Source organism: Sapajus apella, unplaced genomic scaffold (genome assembly GCF_009761245.1).
Source record: "Sapajus apella isolate SASKATOON/1434 unplaced genomic scaffold, GSC_monkey_1.0 scaffold59, whole genome shotgun sequence".
Taxonomy (NCBI): domain Eukaryota; kingdom Metazoa; phylum Chordata; class Mammalia; order Primates; family Cebidae; genus Sapajus; species Sapajus apella.
The window spans coordinates 2,204,433-2,219,645 of NW_022436999.1; the positions used below are offsets into that span (position 1 = coordinate 2,204,433).

General features: G+C 36.7%; 1 protein-coding gene across 8 annotated transcripts in view; it reads right to left on the reverse strand.

The window, feature by feature from the left end:
* The window catches only part of PCNX1 (pecanex 1), a 206,688-nt gene that overhangs the window by 147,953 nt on the left and 43,522 nt on the right, over positions 1-15,213 (reverse strand). For all 8 annotated transcript variants that reach the window (XM_032245735.1, XM_032245729.1, XM_032245732.1 and 5 more), the window contains exons 3-5: positions 7,427-7,532; positions 1,552-1,597; positions 693-782 (exon numbers count right to left, since the gene is read on the reverse strand). In XM_032245735.1, the coding sequence (XP_032101626.1) occupies positions 693-782; positions 1,552-1,597; positions 7,427-7,532 (242 nt within the window). The remainder of the gene's footprint in view (positions 1-692; positions 783-1,551; positions 1,598-7,426; positions 7,533-15,213) is intronic.

Sequence of the window (15,213 nt, forward strand, 5' to 3'; positions counted from 1 at the left end):
CTCAGTCTATTAGTTCACACAAGAGCTGGCTGTTTAATAGAGCCTGTATGGCACCCCTCTCCTCTCTCTCTCTTCCTCTTTCACCATGTGACACACCAGTTCCCCTTCCCTTTCCATCATGATTGGAAGCTTCCTGAGGTTCTCACCAGAAGCAGATGCTGGCACCATGCTTCTTGTACAGCCTGAACCGTGAGCCAATTATACCTCTTTTCTTTATAAGTCACCCAGTCTAAGATATTTCTTTATAGTAATGCACATGGACAAAGATACTATGTCAAAACTTATTACTGTTTTTGCAGTTGGCAAGAGACAAAGCAGCTGGCATTTAGAGATCATACTGAATGGAAAATAACAGTTTCACATACTAGGTTATCCCTAAGCTGGGCTAGTTGGTCTAACCAACGAAAGCAATAGCAGATTCTTATCTCCTTTCTTATATTCACTCTGGGGCACATGCTCACAGAATTTCTCTGTCCATGTTTATCTGACAGAACATGTATAACTGAGTTCCAGTAAGCTAAAAGCATGTATAACTCTGTATAACTACCATTCCAGTAACATTTCATGTTAATGTTTCCTTAAATACCATATTAAATTGTTATAAACTTCTGTCAAATTTTACGCAGCATATTCTACAAATTCACTCTGGTCATCACAGTATATGACATCACAGTAAAGAATAATGTTCTTACCTTGTTCTTCACTTCCTTCCTTACAAAGACTAGAACTCTGGCCCAGACTTAAACTGATATCATCAGAAGTCTTAGCAGTATCAGTATCTCCTACAAAGAGAAACATATGAGGACATTATATTAACAGTAAGGCTGTAGTGTGCAGGAAGTATTAATACAGCAAGGATTACTGGTGTCTATCAACTAAAGCAGTTTTGTGTATCAAAGGTTACAATGATGGAAGATGCACTGAACTAACAGGAAGTATCATGGACTATAAGAGCACTTAATTATTCTCACAGAACTAAAAACCAAACAATATGGAAAGCTTCAAAATGTAAACTAATAAAACTATTTCTTTAAAAACAAGTGGATTTTTAAAAGGAATGCAAATTACATAACAACTTGAACCAACATGAATTTCCTTCCCAGGGAAAATTAGTAACCTAAAAAACTGTAGGGTAGAAACAATATGAAATTATCTGAATAGAACAAATAGCAGAAAATAACTTGCTCTTTTTTGTGTGTCTCATTGGTGCCCACATTCAACAGTTCACATCAAATTACTTAGTTTTCCATGAACCCTACTAAAACCCATGAAAGTGTTTTCCCTCAAAGGCAAGGTAATTTCTTATAGATCAAAACTTATATAATTCATGCAAGGTAATGTAAGTGGTCAAACACTTCTGTAAAACTTGGATGATGAAAGAGACACATGATTGTAAGTCAAGCAGTCTTTAATAAGATAAATAATTTTATCTATAAAATAGTTTCAAGAACGATTTTTTTCATTACATTTGAATGTACAGTACTGTTATCTTCATTACAACCAAAATGAAAGGGAAAGTCAGGGGCAACTTTCAATTTAGATCACACCTACCTTTAATAGTTGCTGCTGTTCCAAGACGTGAGGAACCAGATCCGATCTGAAAACATGATATGAAGTAAGATACTTGTTGGACAAGTTCTCTTGGAGCCATGCAACCTGTTTGCTGTGGCACAGGCTGTGCATGTCTTACTGATTTGCTAAGCTACCCAATCTGTCTGCATGCTCAGGACTCATGGAGCCCACCCACAGCCAGATCCTCCAATCTCAAGAAACTCATGTCATAAAATTATCATCGTTTTCTATACTGCATCATGTTCATGTTATAAACAAAAGCAAAACTAGGCATTATGTCTATCTGAAATAAATTTAGACTTCTTAGAGTATAAAAGGAAGGTTTGCAGGACAAATATATTAACATATGTTACAAAGTGCAACACAAGTCGTACCATCAAATTGTTAGTGTATCATTATGTACCTTCTTTAGTTACAGGCAAAAAGTAAGTACTTCTTTATAGAACATTAAAAAAATTAATAAAAGTCTAAGGCATCCATGAAAAATGAATTTTTAGCACAAACTATAGAAAATTAAAACCTGTTGAGCTTCTAGCACTTATACTCAAGGCGGTTTAACACTTCCCTAAAATTTCACAGCATTATTTATTATACTACCATGAAAATCATATAAATAAATACCACAAACTTCACAAACACATTAAGAAAACCAAAGATAACAACATAACAGTTACTAAATCAAGAAGTCTTAGCAATTCTTCCTATAACTTGTTTTCATGGATTCAAAGAAGAAAACAGTCAAGCAAAGTTAACACTGTAAAATAAAATTAAGAACATTCATATAATACTTTATATTTTACCAAGTCTTCCTCCTCATTGGTTTGATTTAGCAGGAGTATGTCACAAGAAATACACTCAAAATATAGGTTAATGTTGACTTTGAAGGGGCATGAGGGCCTTTCTTCATCTGGATGGCAACAGAATGGGTGCACAGAGATATAAAAATTCACTTAGCTGTACACTTAAGGTGTGCACCATGCTGTACAAGTTACATGCCAGTGAAAAAGTAAATAAAAATAAGCATACATATATAGGTTGAAACTACAAATAAACTCTTGAGGTATCCAATAAAAAATAAGCCTTATAATAATTTTGAACTATTTTATTAAGCTTGGTTCTTCTAGTTTTTCCTAATTTCTGCTTTCGATTAGCCACAAAAGACATTACAATTTGCCAGCGAGAAAAAAACAAAAAGCATTTCATTGCAAAAGAAAGTTTCATTCTTACGACACCTGTTACATAAGTTATAAAATTAACATATGCTCTTTTTCTACTAGAATTAAACACAACTTCCTAGACAGAAATTTAAAAACAAGAAAACAAAAACATCATTTTATGCATACCATTCCAGGAATTTAAACTTAAAAAAAATTTTTTTAATATGGATATGGCAGTCATTTGCTCAGAAGCTCAAAGTATTCCCTTTCTCCTTCCTTAACAATCTCCTTATTTTGTTCCAAAATTGGTCATACACCTTCTGATCTATGAGAAGTATGCCCAGTCCCGAACAAATGCCACACTATCACCTCCAGATTTAGGTGAAAACTCCTATTTTTTTTTTCTCTCTCTCTGTTTTTTCTTTCTTTTTATAGAGATGGAGTTTCACCATGTTGACCAGGATGGTCTCTATCTCTTGACCTTCTGATCCACCTGCCTCGGCCTCCCATAGTGCTAGGATTACAGGCGTGAGCCACCGTGCCTGGCCCAACTCCTATTTCTTTAAGTCACTATTAGTTGAGTATTCTATTACTTGGTGACAAAAACCTTCTTAACAGATATTACAGAGTGGTTATATTTTATTCTTTATGTTTTTCTGTATTATGCCTCCCCTCAAAATATCTAATAATTATGACTATTTACATGTGAAATAACATGGCAGCCAGAATATAAACTATAGTACATCCAAATGTGATGCATTCCCCAAAGCATCACTGTAGAAAAACACTTAATGTTATTAATGCTCATGATACAACCAATTATGACATTATGTATTATTTTAATTTTCCTGTTTACCCTCACTTGTTAAATTTCCTAAAAATGAAAATTTTTAAGAAAAAGTAGTATCTTTCTACACTTGGGAGTGAAGTTTTTTATTTAAGTGCTTTGCATAAACTAAAATATTCCACTGTTTATTCTCTATAACAAGTGCCATAGGAAGGATTATTAATACCAAGGAAGAAAGGTTACTTCTAACTATAAAGTATATTAGGCAAGGCCATCTCCCCTAAGAAGCCCTGCCTGTCTGTCCAGCTGAAAACAATTATTTTATCATATGAAATCATTAGCTCTTCTTCTGTACCATTCCTATGGCAATTTTTACTTTGTATCTTACGCTTATATTTTCTTGGTAACATATATCACATCTTTATCTTTGGTTACTTATATCACATCCACTATGAAATTACAATCTGTCAGTATAAGACACACTCACCAACCCAGACTAAGTAGAATGCCTTGAATACAATGGGCACGAAAATATTTGATGTTAGAAAAGTGACAAAAGGAAAGAGGAGGCGGTAAGGAGAGGAAAGAAAGGTGGGGAAAAGAAAGAGAATAGAAATGGAGAGTAGAAGATGAAAGGGAAAAAGGCAGAGGTGAAGGAAAGAATGGTAACAATGACTATGACATAGCTATTATGGTCAGTAGGTTCACTGTTTAGTACAGAAGAAATTTACATAAATTATCATGTATAGCAGTATCTTACACATTATATAATAAAATACATACAAGAAATAACAGTATGTCTACAATAGTAATATCTCCATCAATATACAAAAAGCCAGGCTCTACCTCATCACTTTATGTCAACCATTTATTTTGTCACAATATAAAACAAAAACACCATAATCCAAGTATCACAACAGCCTCCAATATTTGCCTATTTTTATTAAAAAATTATTATTAAGGCCGGGCGCGGTGGCTCAAGCCTGTAATCCCAGCACTTTGGGAGGCCGAGGCGGGTGGATCACGAGGTCAAGAGATTGAGACCATCCTGGTCAACATGGTGAAACCCCGTCTCTACTAAAAATACAAAAAATTAGCTGGGCATGGTGGCACGTGCCTGTAATCCCAGCTACTTGGGAGGCTGAGGCAGGAGAATTGCCTGAACCCAGGAGACGGAGGTTGCGGTGAGCCGAGATCGCGCCATTGCACTCCAGCCGGGGAAACAAGAGCGAAACTCCGTCTCAAAAAAAAAAAAAAAAAACACAAAAAACAAAAAAAAAATTATTATTAAGTAAAAGGTATGCTGTGTGTTTAACATCACACACACACGCTTTAATCACAATCAGTAAGGGACTCCCTACTGAATGCATCACATTTGGATGTACTATAAAAAGTAAGGGACTCCCTACTGACTGTGATTAAAGTTCCAACAGAGATGATGTCAAGGTCACAGGCTCCAAAAATGCCTGGCCACTGCTGGCCTTTTCATCTGTCCTATTGCAAAAAGGAAAAAAGGTCTCCAAAAGACAATTGGAGAAATGTAGGCTTACTCTCTGACGGTCTGACACTACCTACATTTGTCAAGAAGAAAGCCCAGGGTTAATTAAGAATACAAAACACACAGCCATATTCAAGAATTGAGGATGAGCATGGTGGCTCATGCCTGTAATCCCAGCACTTTGGGAGGCCAAGGCGGGCAGATCACGAGGTCAGGAGTTTGAGACCAGCCTGACTAACATGGTGAAACCCTGTCTCTACTAAAATACAAAAATTAGTCGGGCATGGTGGTTCATGCCTATAATCCCGGCTACTCGGGAGGCTGAGGCAGGAGAATTGCTTGAACCTAGAAGGTGGAGGTTGCAGTGAACTGAGATCATGCCACTGAACTCCAGCCTTGGTGACAGAGTGAGACTCTGTCTCAAAAAAAAAAAAAAAAAAAAAGAATTGAATTATTTCATTCTATAAAAAGTGACTGAGAGAAGCACAAGGCCACAAAAAAACAGGATCAAGGATAGTAACCCTTGTCTTCAAACAGGCATTGTAAAATTTGAAGCTTAAAAAGTACCAATCTAAGGCTAGGCATGGTGGCTGAAATCTGTAATTCCAGGACTTTGGGAGGCTGAGACGGGCAAGATCACCTGAGGTCAGGAGTTCAAGGCCAGCCTGGCCAACATTGTGAACCCCATCTCTACTAAAAATACAAAAAAATTAGCCAGGCATGGTGGCAGGCACCTGTAATCCCAGCTACTCAGAAGTCTGAGGCATGAGAATGGCTTGAATCCAGGAGGTGGATGTTGCAGTGAGGTAAGATTGCACCACTGCACTCCAGCCTGGATGACAGAGCAAGATTCTAGCTCAGGGAAAAAAAAAAAAAAAAAAAAAGCATTAATCTAATTAATATGTCATAGCTCTTTTGACATTCTTAAACAAACAAACAAACAAAAAACACTCTTCACATCTCCCATTCCATCAGCTTGTTATTGAAGGAAGACAAATTTAAGAAACTACATGTTCTGTACTATAATCAATCACAACCAAAACTATTACCAAAAAGTCATTCACTTTAACTTTAAATCATGAACATGCTAATCAAATAGCGGCAAATCTTCTATCAAAATTTATTAGAAAACAAGACCCTGTTCAAGGTTTTGATTCATATAGTGTATTTCGTAACATTGTTCTTAGGGTTACCAATGCAGAAGAGTAGAATACTACAGGACAGAGTTGGCAGAATTATGTCTGCTATTTATTCATCTGTTAAATGAGAAGCTAGTTCTGATCTACCTGTAATGTTTTGTTATCTAGACACATAAAGATAATTAGCAATCATTAAAGTCAACTGTACACAAGGCAGTATATAAAACAGAAGAAAAAAAGAACAGCTACTCTGTAGAGCCTTATAAACTGCCACATAAATAAGTACTCCATCTGCAAGAGAAAGGGTCTACACCATATGGTGTTTGAAAATCTTGAGAAATGTACGATAGTTACAAGAAGAGTTTGGTTAGGACAGAAAATAAGGAGGACTAAGTCTCTCTCTAGAACAGAAAGGAGGGAGAAAAGAGAAGAATGGTTTCAATCCACAAGCAGTGTCGTATGATAACAGGAAGACTGGAGTGAGAAGTAAGGTCTAGTCTAGACCCTGATATAAATCAGCTATTTCTTCTTCTTTATAATGAAAGGACTGACATAATGACCAATAAAACCTATAGTTATGTAAAGGTCTGCTATGAGAAGACCATGAATGTTTCTCACAAAGTTCATAGAATTTTACTCTATGCAGTGAAATCATCTGCTAAGAAGGACGCAGATATATAGTCCCAGGAATAACTGGGACTTTGATTAGCGTACAGGTATTTAGGATGAATAAGAGAACTAGAGCAGCAAAGGTCCAGCTAAGTTCTGAAATAATACTTTAAGGGTTACCATTTTAAGTTAAAGTTATGCAGTAGAAAGACATTAAAATTGGTAAAAGCATATTTGTATTTTACTTTTAGCTTTACCATTAAACATCTCGAACACTGAGAGATTTTCAGCATTTGTTTTTATTTTTTGGTCACATTTAAACCAGAGGTAACCAGAGACATCTACATCTCTCCAATACAGATGTTGTGAAGGTAGATAAGACAGTACAAGCCAGAAGCTCAATTTCCTAAGGGTACTCATAACTGTCATGATCAAAACTATATACCTAAAGATGAGTCTGTGGTAATGCTTCATGAGTAAGTAATTAACTAACGTGAAAAGTAACTTTAAAAGAATATCAATAAAATACATTATTAATAAACAATTAAAAATTAATAATCAGAAAGATAAGACAAAACATCAGCTGACTTAAAGACATGAGAATAACTGAGACCACCATCAGGAGGAGGGAAAAAAGGCAAAATAAAACAGTACAGGCTCCTACCTGGTTGCTTGGATCTAGACCGGCATAAGAGTTTCTGGAACTGCAACCAACTGGGGGTGTAGCCTCTCGGATGAACTCAGACATCTCAATCCCTCCACCAGGATCACTGCAGAGAAAAAAATGAGAAAAAGAGAACTGCCATTATTTTGCTTTTCTTTTGTTAATTTTTTAAGTTATACTTTTTTTCTATAAAACTAAGAGGTTCTGATTTTTAATCGAGCAAATAGCGAAAAAGGTAAACAATGATCATTCTTCATTTATAAGTCTGACAACTGAAACTATTTTATAATAACATCACTACTTGAAAATATGTAAAACTTTTTTTTTTTTTTTTTTTGAGACGGAGTTTCACTCATGTTACCCAGGCTGGAGTGCAATGGCACGATCTCGGCTCACCGCAACCTCCGCCTCCTGGGTTCAGGCAATTCTCCTGCCTCAGCCTCCTGAGTAGCTGGGATTACAGGCACGCGCCACCATGCCCAGCTAATTTTTTGTAGTTTTAGTAGAGACGGGGTTTCACCATGTTGACCAGGATGGTCTCGATCTCTTGACCTCGTGATCCACCCGCCTCGGCCTCCCAAAGTGCTGGGATTACAGGCTTGAGCCACCGCGCCTGGCCGTAAAACTTTCTTATTCCAAATGGTCTACATCCAATCCAACATTAGAAACAGGCATTAATTACAATTATAGCAAACTAAATATATTATGATATGTGCCATCAAACCACTCTTACAAAGAAATGATTGCCTTTTGCTTCCCAAGAGCAAAGAGAAATTGTTCAGTTGTAAACACAGAATGTAATCAGATATTACATTAGCGAATCCCCACGAGATCAGTCCAAATGAGCCGCACGATACAGTGATGTACACACAAGAGAACAGTCACCCTGGTCAAAAGCTATTTGTATCTGTATTTTTTCAGTAAACAGAATGTATCTAGAATACTAACTTGTTTTACAGAACTGGAAGCCTAAGATTTTAGATATGTATGTGTTCAGAAGGCCAAAGTTAAAAAAGGAAAGTGATGCTCTGTAGTAACAACGTAGAAAGACAAAAGAGAAAAGTAGTAAAATCAAAGCACTGGAGAAGCGCAAACACAGTATGTAAAGATAACAAGAACCCAGATTTACAGGAAAAAAAACACACACCAAATTTTACAAAACTTAGGAAATGCTACATCAGGTTCCTCAGGGAGACAACTCTTAGAATCTAAGTTATAACCCTACTTTTTGCCGTGCGCAGTGGCTTGTGCCTGTAATCCCCAGCACTTTGGGAGGCCGAGGCAGGCAGATCACAAGGTCAGGAAGTCAAGACCATCCTGGCCAACATGGTGAAACCCTGTCTCTACTAAAAATACAAAAACCTTAGGTGGTCGTGGTGGTGCACGCCTGTAGCCCCAACTACTTGGGAGGCTGAGGCATGAGAATTGCTAGAACCCAGGTGGCAGAGACTGCAGTGAGCCAAGATAGCACCATTGCACTATAGCCCGGGTGACAGTGCAAGACTCCATCTCAAATAAATAAATAAATTTAATTTAATTTAAAAAAATAAAATAAATAAAATAAGCCCAGAGTTTTTTTTTTTTTTTGTCATTCTACCTGGTATAAACAGAATAAGTATGCAATAATTTTTTAGTTGTTATTATCAGGATAAAAGTTACAGTATATATGTTAGATATTACAGAGGATACACCTTGCTATCTGGCATCCAATTCAACCTCCTGATTAGCGAAAAAAAAGAAAAAAGAAACCCCAAATTCTTCAGGTAAGCCACCTTATCCCAAACTCTCATAGGTTTTTGGGTAATGTTGACCCCACCCTCAGGTTTAGGAGTAGGCTCTACTGTCCAAAGTCATAAATATATCCCATTCTTCTGGTCATTGAAATTAGCTTTATAATAAGCACAGGAAACAACCCAGGTGAGAGGAAATTTCTCTATATCTGCTACTCTTAATGTTGACACTTAAGGCCTGGAGCTGCTGCAGCCATCTTACAACCATAAAGAAGGGCCTGTTCTAAGAAGCCAACTAATGGAAAAGAACAGAGTCTGGCTAGAAGAGAGGCAGGAACACGAAGTGACAGTTTGAAACGCTGCATCCTGACACATCTGAAGACATCCCTCACATGCAGACTTTTCAGTAATGTGAACAGTAAATTCCCTCAAGCCTTTCTGGGTACAGTATTCTGACAGCTACAATCAAAAGATATAAGCAATATATAATTTTCCATTTAATAAGTATTTAACATTTAGTAGTTTGAATTCTAGTGTGTTTTTATTATCTATGACCTCACAATTATAATGTCCCTGTTCGCTTAACAGGTTCCTAATTCTAAGCCATTGACTATAGTCAGCTAACTAAGTTTCAATAAAGAAAGCTAGCTTTCTAACTTACTATCCATTTATGAAAATAAAATAGACTAGAACTCAGGTACACATGTAATGGCCAATTCAGTATACAAACACTCATGTGAGAGAAATGTAGAACATGGCTCGTTTATAAGCTGTTTGGTATTAACTCATATAAGCTATGTAAGCCAGAAGGAGAAATTTTTCTAAACTGGAAAAACCTCAAGTGTGTATATAGAGGCACTATCACCACAATGCATTAGTAATGAATATTCAGCAATATTATGGTTTCTCCACTAGAATGCATCCACCAAGTGAGGTCCAAAGAAATCAGAAGACAGAAAGCAAGGTACAGATTAAGAAATAAAATACTCAACAACACAGAAAGGAGAGAGAGCCCTCATCTTGCCTAGTCTACATATTATATATATGTAGATATATACATATATACACACACATATACATATTATATATATACAGATACATATGTATCAACTTTATTAAAATATGATTCACCCAATTCACACAATTCACCCTTTTAAGCTGTATAATTCAATGGTTTTTAGCCTATCACTAAATTACGAAACCACCACCAAAGCCAATTTTAGAGCATTTTTATCACCTCAAAAACAAACCCCTTTAACCATTACTACCCTTCCTTTCCGTCCTCCTTAGCCCTAGACAACCATTAATCTACATTCTGTCTCTACAGATTTGCCTGTTCTGGACATTCTATATAAATGGAATTATATTTTATCTTTTGTGTCTGGCTTTTTTCACTTAGCATGTTTTCAAGGTTCATCCATGTTATGGCATGAATCATGCACTTCATTCCTTTTTATAGCCAAATAATACTCCACTCTATGGATAAACCTATTTGTTTATCCAGTCATCAACGGATGGATAATCTTGCCTAGTTTTATACATCACTTCTGACAGCAAGTCCAAATTACTGCAATCTGAAGATAGAGTTATTATTAATAATAAATAAAAACAGGCTGGGTGTGTGGTTCATGCCTGTAATCCCAGCACTTTGGGAGGCCAAGGCAGGCAGATCACTTGAGCCCAGGAGTTTGAGATCACACTGGGCAACATGACAAAACCCCATCTCTACAACAAAAATTACCCAGGCATGGTGTTATGTGCCTGTACTCTCAGCAACTCAAGAGGCTGAGGTGGCCAGACAGATTTAGCCTGGGAGGTCAAGGCTGCAGTGAGCTGTGATTGCACCACTGCAGTCCAGCCTGGGCAACAGTGTAAGACCCTGTCTCAAAATAATAATAATAATAATAATAATAATAATAAATATTTACCAAGTACTTACTATATTCCAGTCATAGGAGTATGTGCTTTATTTGTATTTTCTGATAAAACTTTTTTATCAGTGCTATTATTCTCCTTTTACAATTGAAAAAACTGAAAACCAAAACGTATAAAAACTTGCCTAAGGTCTCAGAGGAGGAATGAAACATAAACAAGTCACTGGTAAATGGAGTTCAGGTGAAAGGGGAGGACAGAAATAATACCTCCTCAGCACTCTACAAATAAGTTATCATATCTGTTCTTTCTTTATTTCCCACACACTTGAATACAGGTACTCATAACCAGCATGGCCTAAGATAAGGCTCAAAAACCAGGTCTGTGAAACTCTAAAGCCCACATTCTCACTTTTTGTTGTTGTCGTTTTTAAGAAACAGGGTCTCGCCCTGTCACCTAGGCTGGGGTGCAGTGGTGCAATCATAGCTCACTGAAGCCTCAAACTGCTGGGCTCAAGTGATCCTCTCACCTCAGTCTCCTGAGTAGCTGGGACTACATGCACACGACACGACACTCGGCTAATTTTTTATTTTTTGTAGAGACAGAGTCTCACTGTATTACCCAGGCTGGTCTCAAAATCCTGGTCTCAAGGGATCCTCCCACCTTGGCCTCCCAAAATGCTGGGACTACAGGTGTGAGCCACTGTGCGTGGCCCTCATTCTTTCTAAGAAAGCATACTGCCTTACACCAAATAGGCACTGAAGTTCTCTTTCCAGTTCAAAACCGAAAGTAAACACCACTATTTACAGCAGGGATTTTTAAACTCAGTACTATTGACATTTTCGGGTCACATAATTCTTGACTGCATTGTAGGATGGCTAGTAGCATCTCTGGCCTTTACCCACTAGATGACAGTAGCAACCCCCTCAGTGTGACAACCAAACAAAAGCTCCAGACATTGCTAAATGTCCCCTGGGGAGCAAAATTACCCACTCACCACCACCACCCATCCCCCGCCCCACTGAGAAATGGTTTAGAACTAATGGTCAAAGATCAATATTGCATGGGAAGAAAGGAGATATCAAAGGAACAAGAAAGATGAAGGGAAAAAATGGACAGCTACTTTTATTTAAAAACCCTCTAGTAAAATTTCTGGACTTCTTTCTTCTCTATAAATTCAGAAGTAAAACTCTTAGCCAAGCTGTAGGTGTTCTAAATATAAACAAATAAAATAGCTGAGTAAGAGTTTTCTTTATTGGCAAGACTTGCAGGTTTGCAGAGATTTCAGCACATACCTGGAAAGCATAGAAGTTTATAACTCCCACAGAAGAAAAGTGGTCTACTGCAGTAAGCAATACACCAAATTCAGGTACTATCTACCTTTATGCCTTAACTTCCCCATCTGTTAAGAAAAAAAATAAACCGAGTACAGGCAGAAAAGCAGAAGGGGTCTAATCTGAATTACAGAGACGTCTTCACAAACTAATTTGTTGATTATTAGTATCATATTAATTGCTCATGCTCAGGCTTTGATCAGAAACTTTGCAACACCATTAAAGTACCAAGTTTGTAAATCTAGAGTAAAATGATGCTCATAAAAACAAGAATAGATAAAAACAAAGTTCCTATATTCACAGGTACCAAAGTTCCTAAACAGAATAATCTCTCTCAGAAAACAACCTAAAATCCAGCTTCATACAGTTTAAACTGCTCCTTAGTTTACAATATCATAAGCACTCCTGTCCTGAGAAACAGAGTAACCATGATCTTTCTTCAAATGTTTATATTCAAATCCTAAAATTAATGTTACCTCCTAAAGCATTAAAAATATAAAAAAAAAAAAGTGACTGTTTCCCTAAAAAAAAGATTTAAACATTTTTAACTGCTGCACCGCATAAAAGAGAGACCAATGAAAATCATAAAGCTTAAGTAGTTCTGTTATACTTATTCATTCATATAATAAATTGAGAGGCACAATGTACCACACACCGTGATAGGCTCTAGAGATACAGGTATTTATTTTCCTATTCATTTCTTTTCCTCAGAACAGAACATAAGATTCACAAGTGGGAGGGTGAGGAAAGGAGATGCCAAAAACAAAAACCTACAACAAAGATCTTACTTAATAGTGAGACTTAAAAACATTTTCTTTAAAGGTTAGAAAAAAAGATAAGGATGTACAAAAATAATACTTCAAACTAACCATGTGCTAGAAATCATAGCCAGTGAAAAAAATTAAACAAGAAGTATAAGGACTAGAAAGAAATAAATAAAACTGTGATCATATAGACAAAGGAACATCATTAATAAGAGGGTTTAATAAGACTGCTAGAAACAAAATATTGCCACATTTTAGGGGGGAAAACAAAATTATAAAAAATTTTATAATAGCATAAACACTATAAAATAAATTTCCTTTTAATGGAGAAAATGAAAAACCATTACTTAAAGACATTTAAAAAGGCTAAATAAATAGAGAAATTCAATATTGTAAAGATACAAATTCTCAGCAATCTACAAATTCTCAGCAGCAGGATCTACAAATTCTCAGCAGCAGGATCTACAAATTCAGTGAAACTCCAATAAAAACACCAAGTTCCTGCAGACTTTAAAGTTTACATCAAAAGTCAAAGAACCAAGAATAGCAAAGTCTCTTCTAAAAAAAATATGGTGGGAGGTTTACCCCACTAGCTATCAAGAGTCATGGTTTAAAGCTGACAAGAATAACGTGGTAATGGCAGAGGCAAGTAGATCAACAGATCAGAACAGAGAACCCAGAGACAGGCCACCAGAAATGAAAATTTAGCTTTTGCCAGTGAGATTGCTGCAAATTACTAAGGAAAAGACACTCCATTTAACAAATACTGGGTAAATCAGAGATTAATTTAAAAAAATAATAATAATCCTTAAGAACCTACCTGAGACTACAGACTAAAATAACTTCAGGTAGAACTGAAATGTGAAAACAAAAGAAACATGAAACTTAAAAAAGACAATACAGAATACCTTTCTGATCTTTGTGTAGAAAATAATTAAGACACAAAAATGCTAGCCAGGCGTGTGGCTCACGCCTGTAATCCCAACACCTTGGGAAGCTAAGGCGGGTGGATCACCTAAGGTCAGGAGTTTGAGACCAGCCTGGCCAACATGGTGAGACGCTGTCTCTACTAAAAATACAAAGTTAGCAGGGTGTGGTGGTGCATGCCTGTAATCCCAGCTACTCAGGAGGCAAGGTGAGAGAATTGCTAGAATCTGGGAGGCAGAGGTTGCAGTGAGCTGAGATTGTGCCACTGTGCTCTACTGGGCAACAAGAGCAAAACTCCCGTCTCAAAAAAAAAAAAAAAAAAAAAAAAGCCTAATTACTAAAAAGTGGTAAATTTCATTGTTTTAAATTTAAAAATACATGATAATCATAAAAGCCTTAAGGAAAGCAAAATGGCAAGCCACAACTGGGAGATGACTGGAATATATACATAACTAATAAAGGAGTAGCATGAATATATAAAAAAAATTCCTAGTAATCATTAAGAAAAAGACAACTCCAAGGAAAAATGAAACAAAACACAAATGAGCATTGGAAAAAAGAAAAACCCGAAATGGACGATATATAAAAACATAAGATGCTTAACCTCATTAGTAACCAGAAAGATTAACTGAAAGTCACAATGAGATGCATTTTTACACTTCGTGAATGGCAAATTTTTTCAAGACAGGGTCTTGCTCTGTCACCCAGGCTGGAGTGCAGTGATGTGATCAAAGCTCACTGAACTCTTGAACTCCTGGGCTCAACTGATCCTCCCGCCTCAGACTCCCAAGTAGGCAGCACCACAGGTACACACCACCATGCCCAGCTAGAGTTTTCCATTTTTTGTAGAGACAAGATTTCACTATGTTGCCCAAAATGATCTGAAACTCCTGGCTTCAAGCTGTCCTCCCACCTCTGCCTCCTAAAGTGTTGGGGTTACAGGCAGAAGCCACAGTGCCCAGCCAATTTTCTGTTTGTTTGTTTTTAAACCAAATCAATAGCTAAGTGAATGGCAAATTTTAAAAGTTTACCAATACCAAATGTTGATGAGGATTGGAACAATAAGGACTTTTATACACTACCGGTGAGAACATAACCTGGTAAAATCATTTTGGCATACAGCTTGGAATTGCCTAAAATTGAACATAAAAATGCCTTAT